At 33.6% G+C, this 23,067-nt stretch overlaps 1 protein-coding gene across 3 annotated transcripts; it reads right to left on the bottom strand.

The window, feature by feature from the left end:
- Positions 1–1,419: 1,419 nt before the first annotated feature.
- Positions 1,420–23,067, bottom strand: LOC136841005 (alpha-ketoglutarate-dependent dioxygenase alkB homolog 6). 3 transcript variants are annotated; one of them, XM_067108039.1, is made up of 5 exons: positions 22,941–23,056; positions 21,457–21,508; positions 20,412–20,588; positions 4,419–4,523; positions 1,420–2,714 (listed from the first exon to the last, which is right to left on the bottom strand). In XM_067108039.1, the coding sequence occupies exons 2-5, from the start codon at positions 21,484–21,486 to the stop codon at positions 2,337–2,339; spliced, it is 690 nt and encodes a 229-aa protein (XP_066964140.1). In that variant the 5' UTR covers positions 21,487–21,508; positions 22,941–23,056; the 3' UTR covers positions 1,420–2,336. The 3 variants fall into 3 exon arrangements, with proteins under 3 accessions (XP_066964140.1, XP_066964141.1, XP_066964142.1); XM_067108040.1 differs by lacking the exon at positions 22,941–23,056 and adding an exon at positions 22,700–22,836; XM_067108041.1 differs by lacking the exon at positions 4,419–4,523 and having other exon boundaries at positions 22,941–23,067.

Genomic DNA, 23,067 nt, shown 5'->3' with positions numbered 1-23,067 from the left:
TCTGTCATTATCATATACCGTAAAATGCACCATTTCGAATGTTCATTACACCTGAACATTCTTATCCCAAAATACACCATGGGTCCATTAAAACATCCCTGGGAAAGGGATAAAAGTATCTCTATTAAGCCCCAATACATAGTGCATCAAAAAATACATGTGAAACAAACAATAAAATAAAAATAAATGCATAACAGAAAGATCATATGAGACACAAGACAAACAGAAATGTGACACCAACTGTAAAGAACAAATAAACTTAGATTTTCAACTCACTCTCAACAAGGGGAAACATCGTTTTCCCTGCGTGACCATCATGGCTTCTTTGTGCTAAGCTGCACCCACACGCCACAAAACACTGCAAATCAAAGTTCGGGCAAGAATGAGAAATTTTCTCACATTTCCTTTGCAAGAAGGCATGCAGTGAAGAACACACGCACGCACACCCATCATGACGCCTGAGGGGAAGATTCCATTAGTCATCCCAGAAGATTCCAGTACCCACAATGCAATACGGGTCAGTGGCTGGCACGCCTTATCATATGACAACCGGACTTCCGATCACATCACCTCCATGCCCCAATCACGCCTTGAGGCACTGAGCTCGAGCGAGGTGAATGTTAACAAAACACATGAATTTTAACTTTAAAATGCGAACGAAATTTCGCATAGTCTCTGGGCAAAAATATAGTTAACAAGCACTGCAAGTGACTTCAATACACATCATCCCCCCATCAGGCCCGGACACCTCAAAGATACCACCTGTACTGCTAGTTCCAGTAATTTCCAGGAGTCAAATTACTGAACAACTGTGATGATCCAACTCACTTGCAGGAAGGCCGGTTAGACCTACTCTTTGCTCCAGTAATCTGCAAGATGATGTGACCTGGCAGTTGCAACCATACTAATCAGTGACCATGTTTTCTTGCAATCCACCTTACATCTACAGATTCCACCCTCTCCTCCTCCTCCTCCTAGATAGAACCATGAGCTTGTAAACTGAACCACCTGTGAAAACTTTGACTACCTGGTCTATATAATACTTGATTGTCCCACTTTCTATATTTTGCAGGATTTTTGCAACATTGTAGCAGCAGTTTTGCTGTTTTTTAATTTAAACATTCCCATCTCCCAGTTAAAATTCTTTTATGTTGCATAAAAAAAAGCACTGTTCTGGCCGAGACCAACTATAAGAGAATTCTTTGTACCGTAATTCAGTTGGTCTACCTTACGGAGCTCTGAGGGGACCACGAGACTGTAACTCCTTTGAGGACGAACAGCGGTTACACTATAAAAAAAAATATACAGTATATATGTATATATATGTAAAATGCAGTGTTTCATATTTTCCTGAGGTATATCGTGTCCATGAGATTTGTAGCTTGGAATCTGAAGTCATTTTGGATAATCAATGCAGCCTTTGCAATTCTTATGTTTTATTGTACATGTATTCTTTCTTGCTTCAAATTAACATGACTGGGTTCAGCAAATCAAATTAATTAAACTTCAAATTATTATAATTTAGTAACAGGCCAGATTTGATTTAATAATTTCAATTAATCCTCAATGTGCACAGAACAGAATTTCTTTCCTTGATAAAGATACAGAAAATTATGTACTCTACAGTATATGCAATTTACATTTATAGTACTTGGAAATTTCATCAAAACACTAAATTCTTCATGACAGCAAAATATTTAAGAGCTAACCACTACCTTAAAATGTATAATCAATTCTGACATATCTAATATGAAGTAGAATAATCTTACAGTTCATTTCCAGAAATGAAAAACAAGATTGAAAATATTTATACTGCTGTTAAAAAAGAGTACTTTTCAGTTTCATGCATAATTTTCTGCTATGTTCAAAGAAACTAGAAAATGAAACAAGTAACTACAGTACAAACAAACTAATTATATATATTCACCCATGGAAATTAATGTATTTTATATTTTTTAATATATTATTTTCACTTTGGCTGTGATTAGGCCTTGCTCCAGTATATTGCTTACTAACTGATCAGCCAATTTCAGTGGAAATGATTACAAATAATTTTACATTTATCACAGCCAGTAACCTTAGAAATTAATTTAATACAGCAAAAATCTGTTCACTTGTCACAATTTGTAAACATTTACACCGTGCTTAAATACAATGTGGGACTATTTATATTCCTGTAGTATAACAGCGAAAATCCACACACAAAAATCCATGAAAATTTTGGTAAATCAATGGGTCATTAATGGCACCATCACATTCAAAATGCAGTACTTTGTATAACATGCACTGTACTTAGGAAAATGCTAATACAGTACTGTATATCCAAACTTGATTGGTCATCTCCTCCTCCCAAATATCATATTAGCTTTCACAACTTTTGGCACATGTCTTATTGTTAAAGAAATCCTGGTGTCCCTAACTAAAACATCACCAATATTTGATGAACACAGCTCTATATTAAAGATATCTTCTGATAAGACATCTTCCGTAACTTGACTAATGCCATGCAAATATGATGTGTACATGTCCTCTTGTAGGATTAAGAGACTTCTTGGTTCTAACAGGAGTGAACCAATGTGTCGTTCTGACAGGGACTGAGAACTGTCAGCTTTTTCATCATCAGGTTTTACTGGTCTGTAGAATTCTAATATAGTGTGACTGCCAACATTTACAGTGGTTATGGTAGGGTAGAATAAGGGACCATCTTCATGAGGCTGGAACAGATGATATATTTTCATTACTATTACCATCAATTACTTGCATACATTATCATTATTAAAGTTATGATGATAAAGACCAAAGACATTTAGGACTGAACTCCAATAAATCTTATCATTAGGTATGAAAATCCACCACTAAAAAAGGACCAGTAATTATAATCTTCTATGTTGTAAAAACAAAATTATTTTACCAATAAAATGGGTTATTGTATTTTTAAGACAAATAATTTAATAAATGCAAAACAATGACTAGCTCATTCGCACACTTCAGTTCAATGAAGATGATCATACAGTATGCACATTTATTAAAAGAAGCCCTTGCTACTCTAAGTGCATTTATGCACTACACTAAACTCCAGTGGAGCAACAAGAATGATGCTGCCTAAGCTCCCACTGATATGTCTTAAAAACTCTTTCTGAGCTGGACAAAGCTATCCTAATATGGATTCTAAGGTCCGTCACATACTTGATGAAAAGCATAGGCACCTTTAAATAAAATTGAGGGTTATACACAAAAAAAACTTTTCTCTGTGTATTTTAGGTTATAAATGTACCGTTACCAATGGAAAGGTGAGATTTTATTCTAACATGTTTTTACGAAACCTCTGCTATACAATAATGACGAACATTGTTTTAGAGTTGGTGAGCGCGAGACAATAAGTTTGTTGCATTTGCTTGTCCTTGTCCTTGTCCATGTTGAATGGTCAAAAAACTCATTTTACAAAAATCAAATCTAATACATTTTACTTTATGTTGTAGATCATTCCTTTTTCAACAATGATAAACATGTAATTCAATAAGAATTAGTATTTCATGTGACAAAACAATTTATACGTATTCACAAGACATTCCATTCATACACATCATTTGCAATACTGTACTGATCAAAATCTGCAAGGTTTTTTAAGTCAGCAACACATTCTAAAAAATGTGGTACTCTGTATACCAGGTCCGCAATAATATTCAGTGGTGAATTATTGTTGATTTTATAAAAAAAAAAAGTTACAAAAGCTTTCGAACCCTGTCCTGAGTTCATCTTCAGTGGTACAGTAATGCATTCATAACTGCATTTGGAACTCGCTAAATTATTACCGTATGTAAAGAATCTCGTTTTCAAACATAAACTGTATTGTTAGTTTTCAAGTTTTGATAACTTTTGATAACTTTTGGTAAACTAAGTACTGTACTATCTGTAATAAGAATTTAATTAAGAAAGAATATCCAGATAAGGCAAAAGACACAACTGCATGGGGGAAGCCAGATTAACAGTTACCTCTGCTGATCACCTAATAGTCAGACTTTTCAGGCTAAAAAGTGTTTTATTCCCTGAAGGAGCTGCCACAAAAAAAGGCATTACTTAACATAGGAGGCTACCACAGTATGTACAAGTGGCAAATGTAATGCAATAAATATGGTATATGAATAGTAGAATAATTTAAAAATTTTTAATAATAGGTAAAATCTACAGATTTTCACAAATGAAGAAAACAAAATTCTGAAGGAGGGTTTCTCCTTATGAAACAAAATTTCCTTAAGAGAATATTCTAAAAATGTAAATCAGAAATAACACGTCACCTGAACGAATCAGAGATTTATGCAGACAGACATCCTTTATCAGTTCCTCTACATAAACTTCTTCGGTGATATACACATAATTTTGGCACTTTACATGAACAAAAATAAGAGACTATACATTACCATAATACCCTGACCAGGGAGATATTCATTCACAAGTACATGATTAGGTTTGTGTTTTCCAAAGACATTCAGTGATGATATCTTGTCCATCTGTTCTTGTAGCCACTACAAAAGATAAAATATTTATAAATATAATATAATATATATATATATATATATATATATATATATATATATATATATATATATATATATATATATATATATATATATATATATATTATATATATATACATATATATACACAATATACATACATATATATACATATAAATGTATATGTGTGTATTTATAGTATATATATAAATATATACATATACAGTATACATATATGTCTATGTATATATGCCTATATATATTTATATATACATATACATATATATATATATATATATATATATATATATATATATATATATATATATATATATATATATATATATATATATACACACAATATGTAATTGTAAAAGGCACAATGCCCACTTGACTTCTCAAATTCTTAGTGCTTTCTCGATACACTTGTCACTACAAAGCCTTGGATCCAAGTTCAAGAAATATGAAGCAATTATGATGTCCCGTAGCAGAAAACAAACCCATATCTCATAATCACAATGTTGTGGTTTTATTATATATATATAATATATATATATATATACATATTATAATGATATGTACTTTTTATATATTTTCTCTTGTATTTATCATGTATTGACTGTAATAACTATGATGATAGTGTTTGCTGGAGATGCTAAGTGTCAGATCTTGACTGCGTGATTTTAGGACTAAAATACATTTTGCTGTTAGGATTATGTTTGTATAGCTGGCTCTTGTGGACTCAGGTGTTCTACCAGAGTAATTCCTCTCCATTTCGAAAGGAAGCACTTAATCTGTCCTTTAAGAGATATGTGGGATGACAGGTTGGGATAAGCTGGTTCGCCTCTATGTTTGTACAAGTGTGCATACAGAAACCCTTGTCAATCAACCAAATAAGAGGACAGGCCTATATAGCTCTCTGAGCCAGAGAATAATTTCCTTATCTTTTTTCCCCTCTTCAGGGGAAGAAACTGTTTATTCCATTTTTTTCCAGGGAAGCTTTCCAGGGTGACCCCTTTCTAAAAATGCCTAACTGCCAACCCAGGTTTAATCTCATAGAAGATTTTTGGTAAAACTGATCAGTTCAGACTGAGACTCTGTAGAGGTTGGTCTCTCTCTCTCTCTCTCTCTCTCTCTCTCTCTCTCTCTCTCTCTCTCTCTCTCTCTCTCTCTCTCTCTTCATTCAGAAGAGAGTAAGATTTGTGGTCACTCTCCCAAACATATAAGTTTTTGGAAACTGTAAATAATGTTTAATGCTCCCTTGGTAGGATCTGACATAAGGAAAGAGTTAGCAGAGTGACAGGCCTTAGATAAAAGCGTATATTGCTGCAGCAAAAATGGAGTTGTGTAAAAGTGTTCAGAACTTTGTATAAGGTAGAGTGGTTTATTACTTAGTTCTTACCTCAGTAAAAAGGTAGATACTTTAAAGAGATTTTGCCTTAGTGAAATTATTGTTGATAACACTGAAAGGAATGTAGGAAAGCAACTACATAATATATAAAATTCCATGCTTGGACTGCCCCTCTTTTTATATCGGCCAATCCAATAAGGATTTAGAAATATGAATTAAACAGAGCATAAGTATTCTGTCAAAATTGGGCAAACATCCAATACAATATTCATTTTAATGAAAACTTACACAGGATAAATTGGACTGAAAGCTCAGTGATTGCCAGATTGAAAGATTTCTCTTCACGAAATCTTTTAGAATCTGTTATTATACAGCTTCCTTCCAGTTGTAATTTTAACCTTAGCACTGAAATGTATTATTTGGACCCCTGTATTAGTAAAATGTTCAAGAATGACTGTCAAGATAAAATCACTGACTTATTTACTCATCAGTTACCTTATATATAATTTCTATGTATTCGTATGTTCAACATATTTTTTGTGAAAAATGTTCACCTTGCAAAAATTTTTATTGTTTACCATAAAGAAAATTACTGAGTTGTATTTTTATAAAATATGTAAACAGCTTATTCTTTCCAAGGTCATTTTTTAGTGGTGTCTCTTTCCCTGTATAATCTTTTAATTGACTTTTCCCTGCTTCCGAGCTGTTAAGCCTAATCATTGTAAAACCTCTTAGATATTTACCCCCGTTTTGGTAGGCCTACTAATTCTTCAACTGCACTGGATTCCATGTACATATTTTCCTTTATAATCCATACCTGTCATTTATACGAGCTTTCTTAGTAAACTTATTTTTATATTTTTATCAGTCTGCTAAGTAAAGGCCCACAAGTTGAAAGACCTAGCACCACTCCATTGTTTCACTTCCCTCTGTGATGTATATATATTTTTATCTATTTCCTTGGATTTCTAGATTCGTAAGATGCTTTACAGGCCGGCAACGGGTCTTTCTTTAATTTGGCCTTGGAAATCTGACTTTACGTTAAGGAAAATCATAAAAAGAAAAAGAAAAATGGGGATGATTCAATGAGCTTAGGGCTCTACTTCATGAGGGAATGTTACGTAAACACTTTGGTTAAATTAAGTAATTATATTTACATAAAAAAATCAAAAGGAAAATGGTTAAATGAATTATTAGGAGGCTTGCAATGCCTGAAGATCTTCCTACTGGAGTCCTAAATGATGACAAGGCACAGTCCAAGATGAGTACGCAGCAAAGTCCCTCTGCAATAGAAAGTTAAACAATACACGCCAGTAAAGGAAAATATAACACATACAATGACTCGAGGCTGCACTGATGGTGCCAAGGGCTCAAGGAATGAATGGACACTTTACGCTGGAACACAGAACATTGGCAATGGCACTAGATAAAATGGCACAAGGACAGAGCGGAATACTGGTACTCAATAAACTGTCGTGACTGAAAGGTCTTCACTCGTATTTTACCTTAGGGGAAGTGGGTCTCAGACGAATACTGACGGGAGACAATCTCACAAATGGCACAGCACACTAATCACTTGGATGGTCCGTTCCGAGGTTGACTGTAGTCGGATGTGGACAGGGGGGAGGGGCCTCTCAGCACCTCTCACGTGCGTACGACTGGTCTCGCTAACTGCAAAGATCTCTCCTGTCCTAGCCCCTTTTAAGACCTCTGCCGAGTATGTTGACCGTGTGCAGAGACCTCCTGAGTATGGTGACCGTGTGCAGAGATCTCCCGAGTATGGTGACCGTGTGCCAAGATGTGTCATTTTCCAGGTGTTCTGGCCATCTGCTTGTATCTCCCCAGATATCCTGTGGAAAGACAATTCAGCCAGCTCAATCTGCCTTTAGAAAGGTTGCTTTAAGCAGCTTCGTTGGGCTAAGCTGCTCAAGGGAGTGGCACTCAGCCTCTTATCTTAGCCCTTTTCGACCGTGCCATCTAAATATCTGTTTCAGGTAAAGGAAGGGGGACAGATCGAAATGTTGATAACTTTTAGTGTGTTGATATCTAGGTCAACTGGGATCGGCTATGCAGCGACAATTCTACTTTCGATAAACTAAGGGTCGGCTGTGCAACGGCTTCTTGTAACTTATAATAATATATATACACATATATATACATAGATATATATATCACTTAGTCCATGCCGGAAGGTGAGTGAAAACCAGTACTTTGAACAAGTACTTTCGTAGTTTATTCTATATTTTCAAGCTCCACTGAATACAAAGAAGTTGACAGAGGTTTATATACAAAAACAGAAGGTGGGGACGGGTTACAGTTCAAGTTAATCTGGGCAGCATGTTCTTTAAACAAAAAGACAGGGACAAAGGATCAAGGGATAATCCAGGTAGAGATTAACATTCCTGGTGGAAGTAGACAGATGAAGACAGTCTCTAGCAGATTTCTTTTATGGTCGTTGACCTTGTAGATGACCGCTGACTTATTCCAGTTCATCCCATGGCCTGTCTTAAGCCAATGATCCACTTGCATAATCTAGAATTACCTACCAATGTTATTATTAATTTGATATCCCTTTGTATAAAAAATTGTAAATTCACTTTCAATGGTAATTTTAATGAACAAATATTTGGTATGGCTATGGGGAACCCTCTTTCGCCACTTTTGTCGAATATTTACATGGAATTCTTTGAGTCAAGACTTATTCCAAGGAATCACTTCTCTAAGGCGTTTTGGGTTAGATATGTAGACGATTGTTTTTGTATTGTAAAAGAAAATGTAAATATTCCAGAATTCTTGCAAACAATTAATAATCTTGTACCATCCATAAAATTCACATAGAATATGAAGAAAATAATTGTATACCATTTCTGGATGTCTTAGTTATTAGAAATAGCACCCATTTTTGTTTTAAAGTATATAGGAAACCCACAAATAATTTGTCATATATTCATTTTTACTCTAACCATGCTAAACAAATTAAGATGTCAAGATTTTCCAGTATGTATCTTAGAGCTCTTAGAATTTGTAGTCAATTTTTGGAAGAGTTTAAAATCATTGATAAAATACGAGATTCATTATGTTACCCTCAATATTTTTTAGAACTTTGTAAAAATAAAGCAAACAAGTCATATTATAATCCAACCAGTGTTAACAACTAACTTGAGAATATTCTCTGTTTACCATTTCATCCTAATTTCATTCCTGCAGTGCCCATTTTAAAAACTATTGATATTAACTTAGTATTTAAATATAATATTTTGAGAAATAAACTAATTAAGAATAGCCCACCCAATTCAAACAATATTGTATACAGTATTCCTTGTAAAGAATGTAATAAGAATTATATTGGTCAAACATCAAAAGGATTAAAAGTAAGAAGCTCCCAACACAAATATGCCCTTTCTAGAGGCTTATCAAATAATGGCATTGTGGATCATTGGCTTAAGACAGGCCATGGAATGAACTGGGATAAGTCAACGGTCATCTACAAGGTCAACGACCATCGAAAAAGAAATCTGCTAGAGACTGTCTTCATCGAAGCTACTTCCACCAGGAATGTTAATATCCACCCTGGATTATCCCTTGATCCTTTGTCCCTGTCTATTTTGTTTAAAGAACATGCTGCCCACATTAACAAACTGTAACCCTGCCCCACCTTCTGTTTTTGTATATAAACCTCTGTCAACTTCTTTTGTATTCAGTGTGAATTTGAAATGTAGAATAAACTACTAAAAGTACTTGTTCAAAGTCCCGGTTTTCACTCACCGACGTGACTTAGTGATATTCTCAAGCATGTTCCTTCATGCTGCATTGATATAGATATATAGATATATATATATATATATATATATATATATATATATATATATATATATATATATATATATATATATATATATATATATATATATATATATATATATATATATATATATATATATAAAAATCATATAACCAAAATATATACTTCCTTCATGGTATTGCCTTTATATATATATATATATATATATATATATATATATATATATATATATATATATATATATATATTATATATATATATACAGTATAAAAATATTTGTATATATATATAAAAAGGAAAATAAAAGGGAAATTTTTAGTTCATATATTTTTTCAATACTTAGACATTTCTCCATTATTTTAAGTACAGCTTTTTAACCTTCTTGGCATTGAATGTGCTAAATCTTTGAAATATTGTGCATCCATGTCTTCAAACCAAAACTACGGATGGTATCCTTCCAATTTGGGAGGGACGTTTTTTCTCATCTGCTAGTGCCTTTCAGTTTCCGTTTCATGTATGCCCAGCAATTTTGATGGGTTTTAAATCTGGTTAAAAATCCAACTGAAATAACCTTAAAAATCAGCGAATTTCACTTGCATAAATCGTGGTATTGCCTTTTATATTATATCCATATATATATATATACCCCATATATAAACATCCCCCATGCCATCACATAGCTATATAGTCTTATATGTATTTTATATAGCGGTTAGATCCTTGGGGCCTCCTATGCCAGCGCTAAGAATATAGATTATATATATACCCTTTATATACAGGTACTTAAATATTTTCTGCAAAAAAGCCAGTTAGGCTTAGTAATGGGCTGCTTTGCAACTTACGAGACCAAGGTCTTTCTAATCGATGTTGGTCCGTTCAGATTAGCAATTAATATCGAAATTTTGGCTGGCATTGATGGATGTTCCATAACAATCCTTTTAAAATGTTATCCGTTTGAAAATATGTATTTTAAAATTCCTGTCTTTGGTGACCACAATGAGAGTGCTTTTAGAAACAACGTTTTCCATAGGGTCACAATTTCTGCTTTCTTCAGGCAGCAAGAGCCAAATGCTTGATGACGGCGTGAATGGGGCGCGGCATACAACGCTGTGATAGCTGAGTAGGCTAGAAACTCATGGGAATAGGTACATTAATCGGGCGTGGAAAATGAGCCAACCTTATTCACTTGCCCCGACTGTATTTGTGTCGGAACTTAAAATAGGGGATTAGTAATTAATATCGATGCGACAATATTTTGCAATTTTTGTGGGTGAGACTTTTGTAAATACAGGTAGTGCGAAAGGCTGGAATAGGTACGATAATTGCCTTATCGGTAGGTCAGTGTTCGTTTTTGCAATTTTCTGAGTTTGGTCGATGGAGTTAGCAATTATACTGCACGACAATATTTAGAAAATATTTTTAAATTTCGAGCGGGCACAAGCAACAGTGTACACTACAATTGCCGTGAGAATCAGGGAGCAAGAAAGACCAACTTACAATAGACCAACTTCTTTTCTCCATCTCTTTATTCCATGTTCTAGTTAAAAAGTAAGAGAATAATAAAAGCATTGTTAGTAACCTTATACTCTTGCGAAAATCGTATAGCCATAAACAACCGAACGAGACTCTGTTGTTTTGTTAATAACCAAATCGATAACAACTGTTTTGCTTGTATTTCAACCATCAATGCGGTTAAACAATTATCGTAGTTATATTAAAAATGACGCAGTACTGATATGTTTTTACACTACCCTTATCCGCTTTGGAGAAAAAAATTAGCAAGGAAATGTACTGCTGCAGTAAAATTAAGCTGCAAGTTGTAGCTGACGCTGAGAAAGAATGTTCAAGCTGCTAATGACTATAAATTATCGTACATTGGCAACATGGATGAAACTCGACCGCAAATAAAATTGGAAAGTATTTTAATCAAAACTACTGACATGAAAGAACACATATTACTGCTGTTTTCACACGATAACAGATACATACGAAAGCTCGTGGTATGATGATGAAATCAAGAGAAAATAGCGAACGGAATCTTGATATTTTTGTTTACATAAAACAAAGGGCCAGCCGCCAACGCCATCTACTAACGAAAAATGGCTAAAATAATTTTACAACGACATATTTAAGTTATATTTCGACATAAAAACATCAGTATAACGAAAATACACATGTCCCTTATAAATAAAGTATCTAGAGATTCATTTACGCTAACTTGAGCAAGAAATGCCCTCTGAACTGAGTTAAATGCATCGAAATAAAGACATGTGATCGATTCCAAACCAAAGCATTTGATCGCTATGATCGAATTTATAATGCAAAAGCAGTATAGAATATTTACGATTGATAGAGTGTAGTAAAGCATAACATTTTAAAAGATCCATGGAAAAGATGCACATTCGTTATTTTGATGTTTGTATAATACTTATGTGTTATGTGAAAATAGAATACAGTATAATGTAGGCCTAGGCTACCGCATATGATATACGAAAGTGCAGGCCAGGCCTTCCTTGTTTGTTATTCAATTTCTCTTAATACTGGCTTATCATGTCAGTCTGCATCGAACCTGCAGAATTAGCTGACACTAATAATTACTATACCATATATGTATAAAGTATACTGTGGTGTAGGCTAGGCTACCATATATGTATAGATGGTACTGATTATGTAAGGACTGGGTTATTTTGAGCGATATACTGGCTGGGTGTTAACTGGTTTATTGGAATTGTTATATATACTGAGATAAATGTACAGAATCTTGAAGATGTTATTATGTACATACATACATAAGCGGTAATATATATATATACACAGACAGGTAAAACGGACATAAAAAGGTTCAGATATCTGTGTTTGTCGGCAGACAAACAGATGGCGATATCAAGAGACATGATTAACATACGGTGATGAAACATACATCAGTGGAAGGGTCAGGAAATTCTACATATGCAACATTTAAAATTGTGTTTTATGAGATTTAATTCACATTAACTGTGGTATTACAGGAAAAGATACAGCATAATAAATGTGAAATGGAGAGACCTTTATGCCTTCATAAATAGAAACATACACACAGTTTGATACAGAAGATCTATTGGAACATTATATATATATATATATACATGATTAGAATATTGCATGGCAATGCAAGTAGTTATAAATGATTTGTACATACTGAACTCTTTAAGACAACAATGCTTAGGAGAAACATATGAAATATTGTATGGTTGAAATCGCGTATCCTGTAGAGAAAGAAAATATATAGATATATATATTTTGTCCTGTCGATATATATATGATGATTTATCGATAACACAATTTATACATATATATTAAGAGACAGTCGCCACGGCGGTCCTGACGTTCAAGCATTTCAAATATATTCATCAGAAATTATTTTTCCCCAAGACGCAAGAAATATAACATCTGATTGTTTGAAGAGATGGCGTCGGGCGACGGGCTTTTCAATGTTCCCCAAAGCCGGCAGAATAATCTTATGAAGCGGAAATTGTCTTGGCGACAATTGTAGTTGGCATCGGCGGCTTGGGCCAGGGGCGGGTAGAGGCTGAAGTTCCGGCGGCACCGCCAGCAGGAGCTCGAGGAGGACGGAGCTGGTTGGAAGGGTGATTTATATATTTATATATATATATATATATATATCGAGGCTGAAGGATGATATATTTATGATTATATACCAGCTCGAGATATATATAGCAGGCTGAAGGATGATATGGCTGGTCCTTCGTATGGTCAGCTCGCCCAGTACGAAAAGCGGGGCGGCTTCAGGTTTTTATATATAGGATATATCCATATATCCGTGGTGGAGTGGGTCATATATATATATTCGGACTAATACTGAGAACTCAGGAACGGCGTGGAAAAATATATATATATATATATAGGGTCTATCATATATGGTCGTCATCTTATATATATATATATATTTCCTTTCGAATATACTTACCCGGGTATTTATATGCGGCGATATATACCGATATATATATACTATTTGGGTGTTAACTGGTTTATTGGTTGTTATATTATATGAGATAAATGCCAGAATCTTGAAGATGTTATTGATATATATATAGCGGTAATATATATATATATATATATATATATTTAGACAGGTAAAACGGACATATATATAGGTTCAGATATCTATATTTGTCGGGCAGACAAACAGATGGCGATATCAAGAGACATGATTAACATATACGGTGATGAAACATACATCAGTGGAAGGGTCAGGAAATATTATACATATGGCCAATTGCATGAGATTCAAGACATATTAATGGATATAATATAACAGCATAATAAATGTGAAATGGAGAGACCTTTGGCCTTCACAAACAGAAACATATACACATTTTGATACAGAAGATTTATATATGGAATATATATATATGAGTACATGATTAGAATGCTTGCATGGCAATGCAAGTAGTGGTGATTGTACATACGTTAAGACAACAATGCTTAGGGAGAAACAGACGGAAATATTGTATGGTTGAAATATATGCTCCTGTAGAGAAAGAAAACGATTTTATATTTACTGCCTTTTGTCCTGTCGACTGATTGTTAAACTGAGATGATTTTTTAAAAGTTAACAATGACAGTCTACATTACACATATCCTTGGAAGAGACATATCTGTGTGCTCTACAATTACGCCTAGCTCTAGTGTACCTCCACCTAGCCTTGGTCTTTCTCTGGTCCCTAGTTCCAGATATCCGTTTTTTACCTCTTTGCGTTTTTTTTTTCAATTATAAACGATGGGTTTTTTGGAACCTAACCTACAACCATCTAGATGAAGTAGTGGGAATACTCTGTATATATATATCCCAACAGTATTTAGCTATATAGTTATAATGCCTTATGTTATATAGTTGTATATACGCTCTATATATATATATATATATATATATATATAGTCTATATATATATATCTAAATCTGTTACCTCTAGCATACATATATTCTAATATATATATATATATATATTCCTGTTGATAAATATATTTCTTAAATATATGTTATATCCTTTATGTAGTTTTCCTTGCTGAATAATATAAGCCAATATAATCCTATTTTTTATTTCTATATGATATATGGTATATATATATGCCGAATTTTAAATTCTCCTACCCTCTTGACTTAGGATATATATCTTAACTTGATATTTTCATTTGGTTATTTATGTTTTTCTAATAAATTGTAGATCTTCCCTTTCTCCCTTGTAAATGATTTAAAATATCTTGCAAATTTATAGGTTCTCTTTATTTAGCTTTTGCCCACCTCTTCTTTAAACCATTCCATAAAGATGTTGGCTAGAATTGTTCACTGGCAGAATATTTGTACCAGGTGAACAGGGCAGGGCGCTGTTGGCATTTTTATTAAAACGTCATGATCTATGTGGCATGAAATATATAGTTGCAACATTTAAATAGTGTTTTATGGGCCTTTATATTATATTACACTGTATGTATTACAAAAGCCATTCGGATACTAAGCCTACCCATTTTATTATGTTGGAAAGAATTTCTCCAGCCTCCTCTTTCAACATAATGGGAAAATATATATATAGTATATTTAAAACATAACATGAATATATGAATTATCCAAACACCTAAAAGACTGCAAATTTGCAATTTTACTTCCCTGTTTATATATAAATATATATATATATATATATATATATATATATATATATATATATATAGCGGCCCTAGCGTTAATATATGAAAACCATTAGTTACAAAAGTTATAAATGGATTTGTCTTTCACCAATTTAGCCAACCTCTGAATGGGTTTTTAGGTTCTTCTCAGGTAAATGGGGAAAATATATATATATATATATATATATATATATATATATATATATATTTTAGAAAACATATAAACTAAATATATAGTTCATATTAGAATATATAGGAATATATATATATATGGATGTCCTATTTATAGAATTTATATATATATATATATATATATATATTTATATTTATATTTATCATATATATATTAATATATTTATATTTATATTTATATATAGTTATTTTATATTTAATTTATATATATATATATATATATATATAGAAAAATATTTTATATATATATATGAAAGGAACATTTATATTATAAATATACAGTTCGGATATATTGCACCCATCAATAGGAAGCTAAATATATTTATTGATAGGCAGCTATAAAAACACCATATAGTTGGGAAACAAAAGTCGGTAGAGGGGGAAGATATATATATATATATATAAATATTTATATATAAATATATATATATACAATGCAGAATTTAGGCATTATAATCCAGGCGCCGGCAGTTGCCAAACACTATGGGAAAATGATATAGAATAGACTGGGAAAATATGAGTTATATATATATATATATAACAAAACATTAGATATATATATATATCATATATATATATATATGGCAGGGAACATATATTTATACATATATATATAAAAATTTATATATATATATATATATATATAATATAGAGAATATAAAAACGGATATTCTGGAACCAGGATATAGAAAGACCAAGGTCATATAGAGGTATATTGGAATAGCTAGGCGATTATATATTATATTTATATTTATATATAGATATAATACAGCTGGCTATATTTATATTATATATATATATTTATATATGGACTGTTTGTATAGCTTGTAATATATAAAAATCCATATATATATATCCAGTTTGAATATATTTATATATATATAATACAGAACAATTATATGATAAATTTTATATATATATATATATATATATATATATATATATATATATATATATATATATTTATATATATATATATTTATATATATATATATATATATAATATATATATATATATATATATATATTTATATATATATATATATATATATATATATATATATATATATATATATATTTATATATTTATATATATATATATATTATATATATATATATATATTTATATATATATATATATATTTATATATATATATATTTATATATTTATATATATATATTTATTTATATATATTTATATATATATATATATATATATATATATATATATGTATATATATATATATATAATATAATATTTTTGTTTTTCCTGACAATCTAGTTTGAAATATTCTCTGTGAGATAGGTGGCAACAATTTCAGATAATTTAGCCTTGTGATTCTGACTTCGTGGGTCCAGGGAAACATAAAACAAGAGGAAAAAGGGGGAATTTCATATGAGCGTAAGGCTCTTACTACTGAAGGAAAATATTACGTAAACACGTGGGCAAACTTACAGGAGTGTATTCACATAAATAACATTAGTACGGGAAAGAGGAATGCAAGTAGATTATTGATCCTGAAGGGGATTCCTATGGGATGAATGAAAATGGGGGGATTCCAGACACAGTCCAAGAAGATTCCACGATATAGGGTCCCTCTGAAATGAGAGATATGCACATTATATGCCAGTAATGAAAATAGACCAAAGAATAATGAATTCGAAGCTGCACTGAGGGTGCCAAGTGGCTTCGATGAATTAATAATGGCTTAGCACTGCCGACACTCGAGGAGCATGGACATTTGACAAGAGATTCGGTGATTACTGGCACTCAAATTAAGTAAATGTTACGAGGAAAAGCGTGACTAAATGGGTCTTTACAGGGCACTTTACCATAAGGCAGATTTGATTCCAGCGCAGAAGGTGGTCCGTGGATGACTTGCAATTTCCAAGTGCGAGTTTTCTTCCACGTGGTAGGGTGCAGGGGCTTCACGTAAAGGGCAAGACAATGGGGACTTCACAAACGCCAAGCAAATGGAGTGGGTCATCGTCCAGCCAGCATCAAGCGGAACACGGGCTGGCGGGTGGAGTGCACAAAGGGAAAGTATACTTTAAAGGCCACGTGGTTAGGAGCTAAGGGCATCGTTGGGCCAGGGCATGGCGGTGATTGTGGGGTCGTCCTTACACCATCTTGTCCAGCGCGCGTCTGAGAACGAGCCTTGGTCTGTTTGTCGCTTTTATCTCCTCCTATGGGGCAGGGGGCATGTCCAGCGCCTAGGGAGGTGAGGCATTTTCCACTGGTCTGAAAAGAAGCAGCCAGACAGATTCACTTTTGCCTCAAAAAGGAATTACCTACTTAAAGGGAGTGGCCTACAATCGGTTCTAATCCCTTGTATTCTGACCGTGTGAAATATTGATTGGCAGACAGTAAATGAAAACAAAAAAAGGAGAAAGCAATTTGCTAGCAAGTTCTTGCTAATTATAATAATATATATATAAATATATACCTGTATTTATATATATATACATATATATACAGGCAGTACCCAGTTACCAACGGGGGTTCTGTTCTGAAGGCATGATGAGTAGCGAAAATCGCCAATAACCGAAAATCGGCGATTTCAGCACTTATTGGTGCCAATAAGCGCCAAAAATCGGCAATTTTCGTTTATCAGCGCCTCTGTTAGGTATGTATTGGCGCCAATACGCGAGTATTGGCGTCAATAAGCGGAAATCGCCACATCAGCGCCAAAAATTGCCAATTTTCGTTGCTAGGCAAGCACCAAAAAACCAGATCGCCAATAACCGAGCCCGCTGGATAACTGGGGACTGCCTGTGTATATATATATATATATATATATATATATATATATATATATATATATATATATATATATATATATATATATATATATATATATATATATATATATATATATATATATATATATATATATATATACAGCAGTAAACCAGTAGTCGCATTCTCATGATTCACAGACTCACCCATTCGCTGGATTCTCTGTGGAACATATCTAGCCATTATTCGTGGAAAATTCGCCCATTCGCGGTATTTTTCACTGAGAAACATTCACTAATTACTGTATTTCATATAATTTTCATGAATAAGTGCACTTTTTGTGATAAAACTATTAAAATACTCAGGTATAAGCATTTTTACAAGATATTTCTTGTGTTTAATCTATCAAAATGGACAGTTCTAAGTGTTTTTAGAGGGGTTCTAAGTATTCGCGGATTTTAGCTATTCGCGGGGGGGGTGTGTGTGGTACGTATTCCCCGCGAATACGGGAGGTTCACTGTATATATATATATGTATATATGGTATTATATATATACAGGCAGTCCCCAGTTAACAGCAGGCTTAGTTAACGGCAATCTGGTTTTACGGCACTTGTCTAGCGACGAAAATCGGCAATTCTTGGCGCTGAAAATCACAGATTTCCCCTTACTGGCACTGTTAATTGGGTATTGGCACTGATACATACTTAACAGAGGTGCCGATAACTGAAAATCAGGGCTTTTTGGTGCCAATAAGCCCCGAAATTCACCATAAAAGCACAAAAATCGCCGATGTTTGGTTAGCGGCAATTTTCGGTTATCATCACACTCTCAGAACAGAACCCCTGCCGATAACCAGGGACTGCCTGTTTACAGTATATATTGATATATATACCTGTTTAGCAAGACAAAATGTATTTGCTAAACAAGGGTATCAATGTGGATCCTTCTATTGATAACTGAGAAGCATGATACGGTGTTTTTATATTTCACATAGGCTATATATGTGTGTGTGTGTGTGTGTGTGTGTAATTGTCATAGCCACAATGACCTCTTAACTTCTCGAATTCTTCTCGCTTTTTGGAATACACTTGTCACTACAAAGCCTTAAGATCCAAGTGCAAGAAATTTGAAGTGGTTATGATGTCCAGTAGCGGGAAACGAACCTCATCATGATTATGTGACGCGGGTTCGTTTCCTGCTACCAGACATCATAACTACTTCAAATTTCTTCCGCTTGGATCTTAAGGTTTTGCAGTGACAAGCACATCCAAAAAACACGAAGAATTCAAGAGTTGAGAGGGCATTGTGGCTATGACAATTACATTTGTAATTGATAAAAAGTGACTACTAGATTTACACATGTATACAGTATATATACATATATATATATATATATATATATATATATATATATATATATATATGTATATATAGTATAAATATATATATATATATATATATATATATATATATATATATATATATATATATATATATATATATATATATAATATATAGTATAAATATTATATATATACTGTATATATGTAATATATATATAATAAAGAGAAAGAGAGAGAGAGAGACAGAGAGAATAGATTAACTGGTCCTCTAATGCATCCTCACTAAAGGACATGAATGTACAACCTAAAAATCTAAAAATCAGAAGCATTTTAAGCTTAGTATTACAAATATTCATGAAAAGTGTCTTTACTACCAAGATCTACATCAAATTCAACTGAAAATCCTTTTCATATTGCTTATAAGTAAATATTTTATACAAATTATTTATTACACCTGTTAGATTCAGAGTCCTACCTTTTGGAATTTCATTGAGGCCATTTGCAACATGAAACAATGGAGGCCATGATGATGATGTAAATCTGAGCAACTGAAATACTTCATGAAGTTTTACAAGGACATATGCAAACTGGGCTGAAAATCACTCAGTACTGGAATTCAACAAATTAAAAGCATAATGTTCAGCCATAACTGATTTTTTTCATACCAGTTATTAGGCTTAAAACAGAAGACATCGATCAAAAATATTTCTCTATATAAGTGACCTTCCAAGAAATACATATTGTACCTGAAGTATGGATCCTTATACAAATTTTTCCAAACCTACCAAAGGAATATCCTCTGCCACCATTCCCTTAGGATGAGGAAGTCCACCCCAATTCTGAAGTCTTCGGTGAGATAGTTCTTTCCATTTTGGCTTTGGGGATGAATAAATATTACCCAGAAGTTGCTTTTCCTCTTCTTCTGTGATGAAATTTGGGATGTAGTATGCACACTCTGGTGCCTAATGGAAAAATGACAGCATAAGAACAGGCAGCATCTCCAACTGATTATTAATAAAAACCCTTTTGAGCAAAGCTCACATGTGAATATTTCATCATTAAAAGTAACACCAAGTTTCTAGAATGATTGTCTCAAGAAGCTAAGAGTAGGAAATGTATGACATGGCATATCAGAATAAGTGACTGAAGCCAACAAACACCCACTCCACAAACTACAGTATTGCCTCCTTGTCATCTTTCCCCTTAATATCAAATACGCATCTTTTGACTTATCTCAAGCTGGTAACATTAGCAAGTTGTCTCCTGACCTGCAAATCTATTCAGCTCTGCCCTTAATGCAGAGCAATCTGGTTCCAGCTTCATCCATACTTTAAAATGCAGTTTTTCCATTCACCTTAACATTTTGTTAATACTCACATAAGTTTCAGTATATAAGACAACTTAAGTAAAGGTGCTCAGAGATCGACAACAGCTCAGAGCCTACAATCCCAGCCCCATTATTTGAAATTTTTCTCACATGACTTGCAATGGGTTACATACTATTCAGAAAAACTTGAAATTATAATACATTATAAAAAAGCTACATGTGCAATGTTTACCTTGACAAAATACATAGATTATTCAACAAATGTTTATATCAGATTCTATTAGAGTATATTCAACACCCAACCAAGCCAATCAGCCTTTCTGAATTAACAAAGAAGACATTTAATACAAACAAAATCATGGATATATAAAGTGCACTTGAGCAAAACTGTTATTCAAAAGAGAGAGGGAAAAGGAGGATTTGCAGCATTTGTAGAATGAATCCCAATGTCAATTTAAAAATCAATGTTGAGTTGCCAAACACAACATAATTTCATTACTTACTTTGCAAATTTTGTATTCTGTTAGATCCATCCTGGGCTGCTTTATACCACCTCTAGAAATTTGAAGAAAAATAAGCTTAGTAAAGGTAAACTTTCATCTGACTGCAATCACAAATAGTCACTTGTCCACTTAATAAACAGTAATTACAGCCATTGCAAAACATTTGAGATTTTTATATGGCACAAAAGCCATAATATCATTGTAACAAACACGGTGCTCATAACAGTGGTTGTGGTAGTAAAGTTAAAATGGGCAGACTCACTTGGAAAGGGGGCAGTTGAAGCTCCCCCCTTCCCCTTGGCCAGGTTTGGGTACAGCATCTGAGGTTAGCTTAAGACAAGTCTGGCTAGGTCATATTCCCTCAGAAATACTTACAGTAGCCCTGACCCCTCACTGCACATTCACTCAGGGGACAAATGCAGAGTAGGGAGTCTGGGCTACTGTAGGCCTAGTAAGCATTCAGAGGGAATATAACCTAACCCAACCTATCCTTGGATGCCATGTTCTAACCTGGCTGGAGGGGGATTCGCCCCCGCTGGACCCTCCTAAGTAATTTCCTACCTCCTATTCACTCAGAAGCTGTCCCCTCAACAACATGTGAAGGCAGTCATGCTTATTAGTACAACATATGAGCAACTGAACTGTACTAAAATGTAAAATGTTGGTCGAATTGTCCATTTCACCCTCCCGAGTCCAGATGCTTCTCTCTTGTCGTCACTGTGGAATCTGCTAGATTTGAACTTAACCTACCTTCACCCACCTCTGGAATACAGTATGCACAGCCTTTTACGGAGCCATGCATTAAGTCAGCCTAGCCGTCCTGTAACACCTTTGGTATTTCTAAGTAACAGGCTCCACACAGACTGCAGGCTACAGAACGGTTCCACGAATAGGAAAGTCATTAGGGAGCCTATGTTCAAGATGGGATCTGTTAAGGAAACCTATTATAAAAGGGGACATACTAACCTAACGTACCTTAACCTAACCTATTATAGTAGGCCGTGTAAGTTAGCAGGGGAGCTTCGCCACCCCCGTGAAGGAAACTCCACTTTTTACCAAAAGTTCCCCAATAACACTGTGCATGTGCGATAGCATTCCAGGATGGCCGGCATACAAAAACATTCAGCTCTGATGTTAATTACAGTCGATCGACAAAAAATATTTAAATTCTTGATAAGCAAACCAAATATCATACTATAGAAAAAGTCAATTTCCAAGATAATATCCGATGGGGAGCTCTTACTTGGTTCTACCGTAACTTCTTTGTCAAGCATTGGTTAAGGTTAACAGTAAGCTGGTCTAAGCCCCAGCCCCGGTCACTTTAACTTTGGGCACTCCCGAGCATCTCGGCCTTACATTCGAGTACTGTGCTCCCAATCTAGGACGATAGTAATTTTGAGCCTTCAAGACATGACACCTAAAAGAATTATGATAACACTTCTCTGTCGTGTACTTGCTATTAACGTGACACATATTGTGTTTACCTAATTAATTAATGTTGGCTCGACGACAAAGTGTTGGCGGAAACAGTTGTAGTAAAACCAGTAATAACAATTTACGAGTAGTAGTGGTAGTAGCAATGGTATTTCTTTAAAACGGCTCCTTTGTTCG

This window comes from Macrobrachium rosenbergii, chromosome 8, assembly GCF_040412425.1.
Source record: "Macrobrachium rosenbergii isolate ZJJX-2024 chromosome 8, ASM4041242v1, whole genome shotgun sequence".
Lineage (NCBI taxonomy): Eukaryota > Metazoa > Arthropoda > Malacostraca > Decapoda > Palaemonidae > Macrobrachium > Macrobrachium rosenbergii.
This window is presented reverse-complemented; position numbering and strand designations above follow the sequence as displayed.

Coding starts and splice junctions, on each gene's coding strand:
- LOC136841005 (XM_067108039.1), bottom strand. CDS start 21,486: ATGGATCTAACAGAATACAAAATTTGCAAA. Junction 20,589..21,456: donor CAGAATACAAAATTTGCAAA/GTAAGTAATGAA, acceptor TTTTTCCATTAG/GCACCAGAGTGTGCATACTA. Junction 4,524..20,411: donor TGGCAGAGGATATTCCTTTG/GTAGGTTTGGAA, acceptor TATCTTTTGTAG/TGGCTACAAGAACAGATGGA.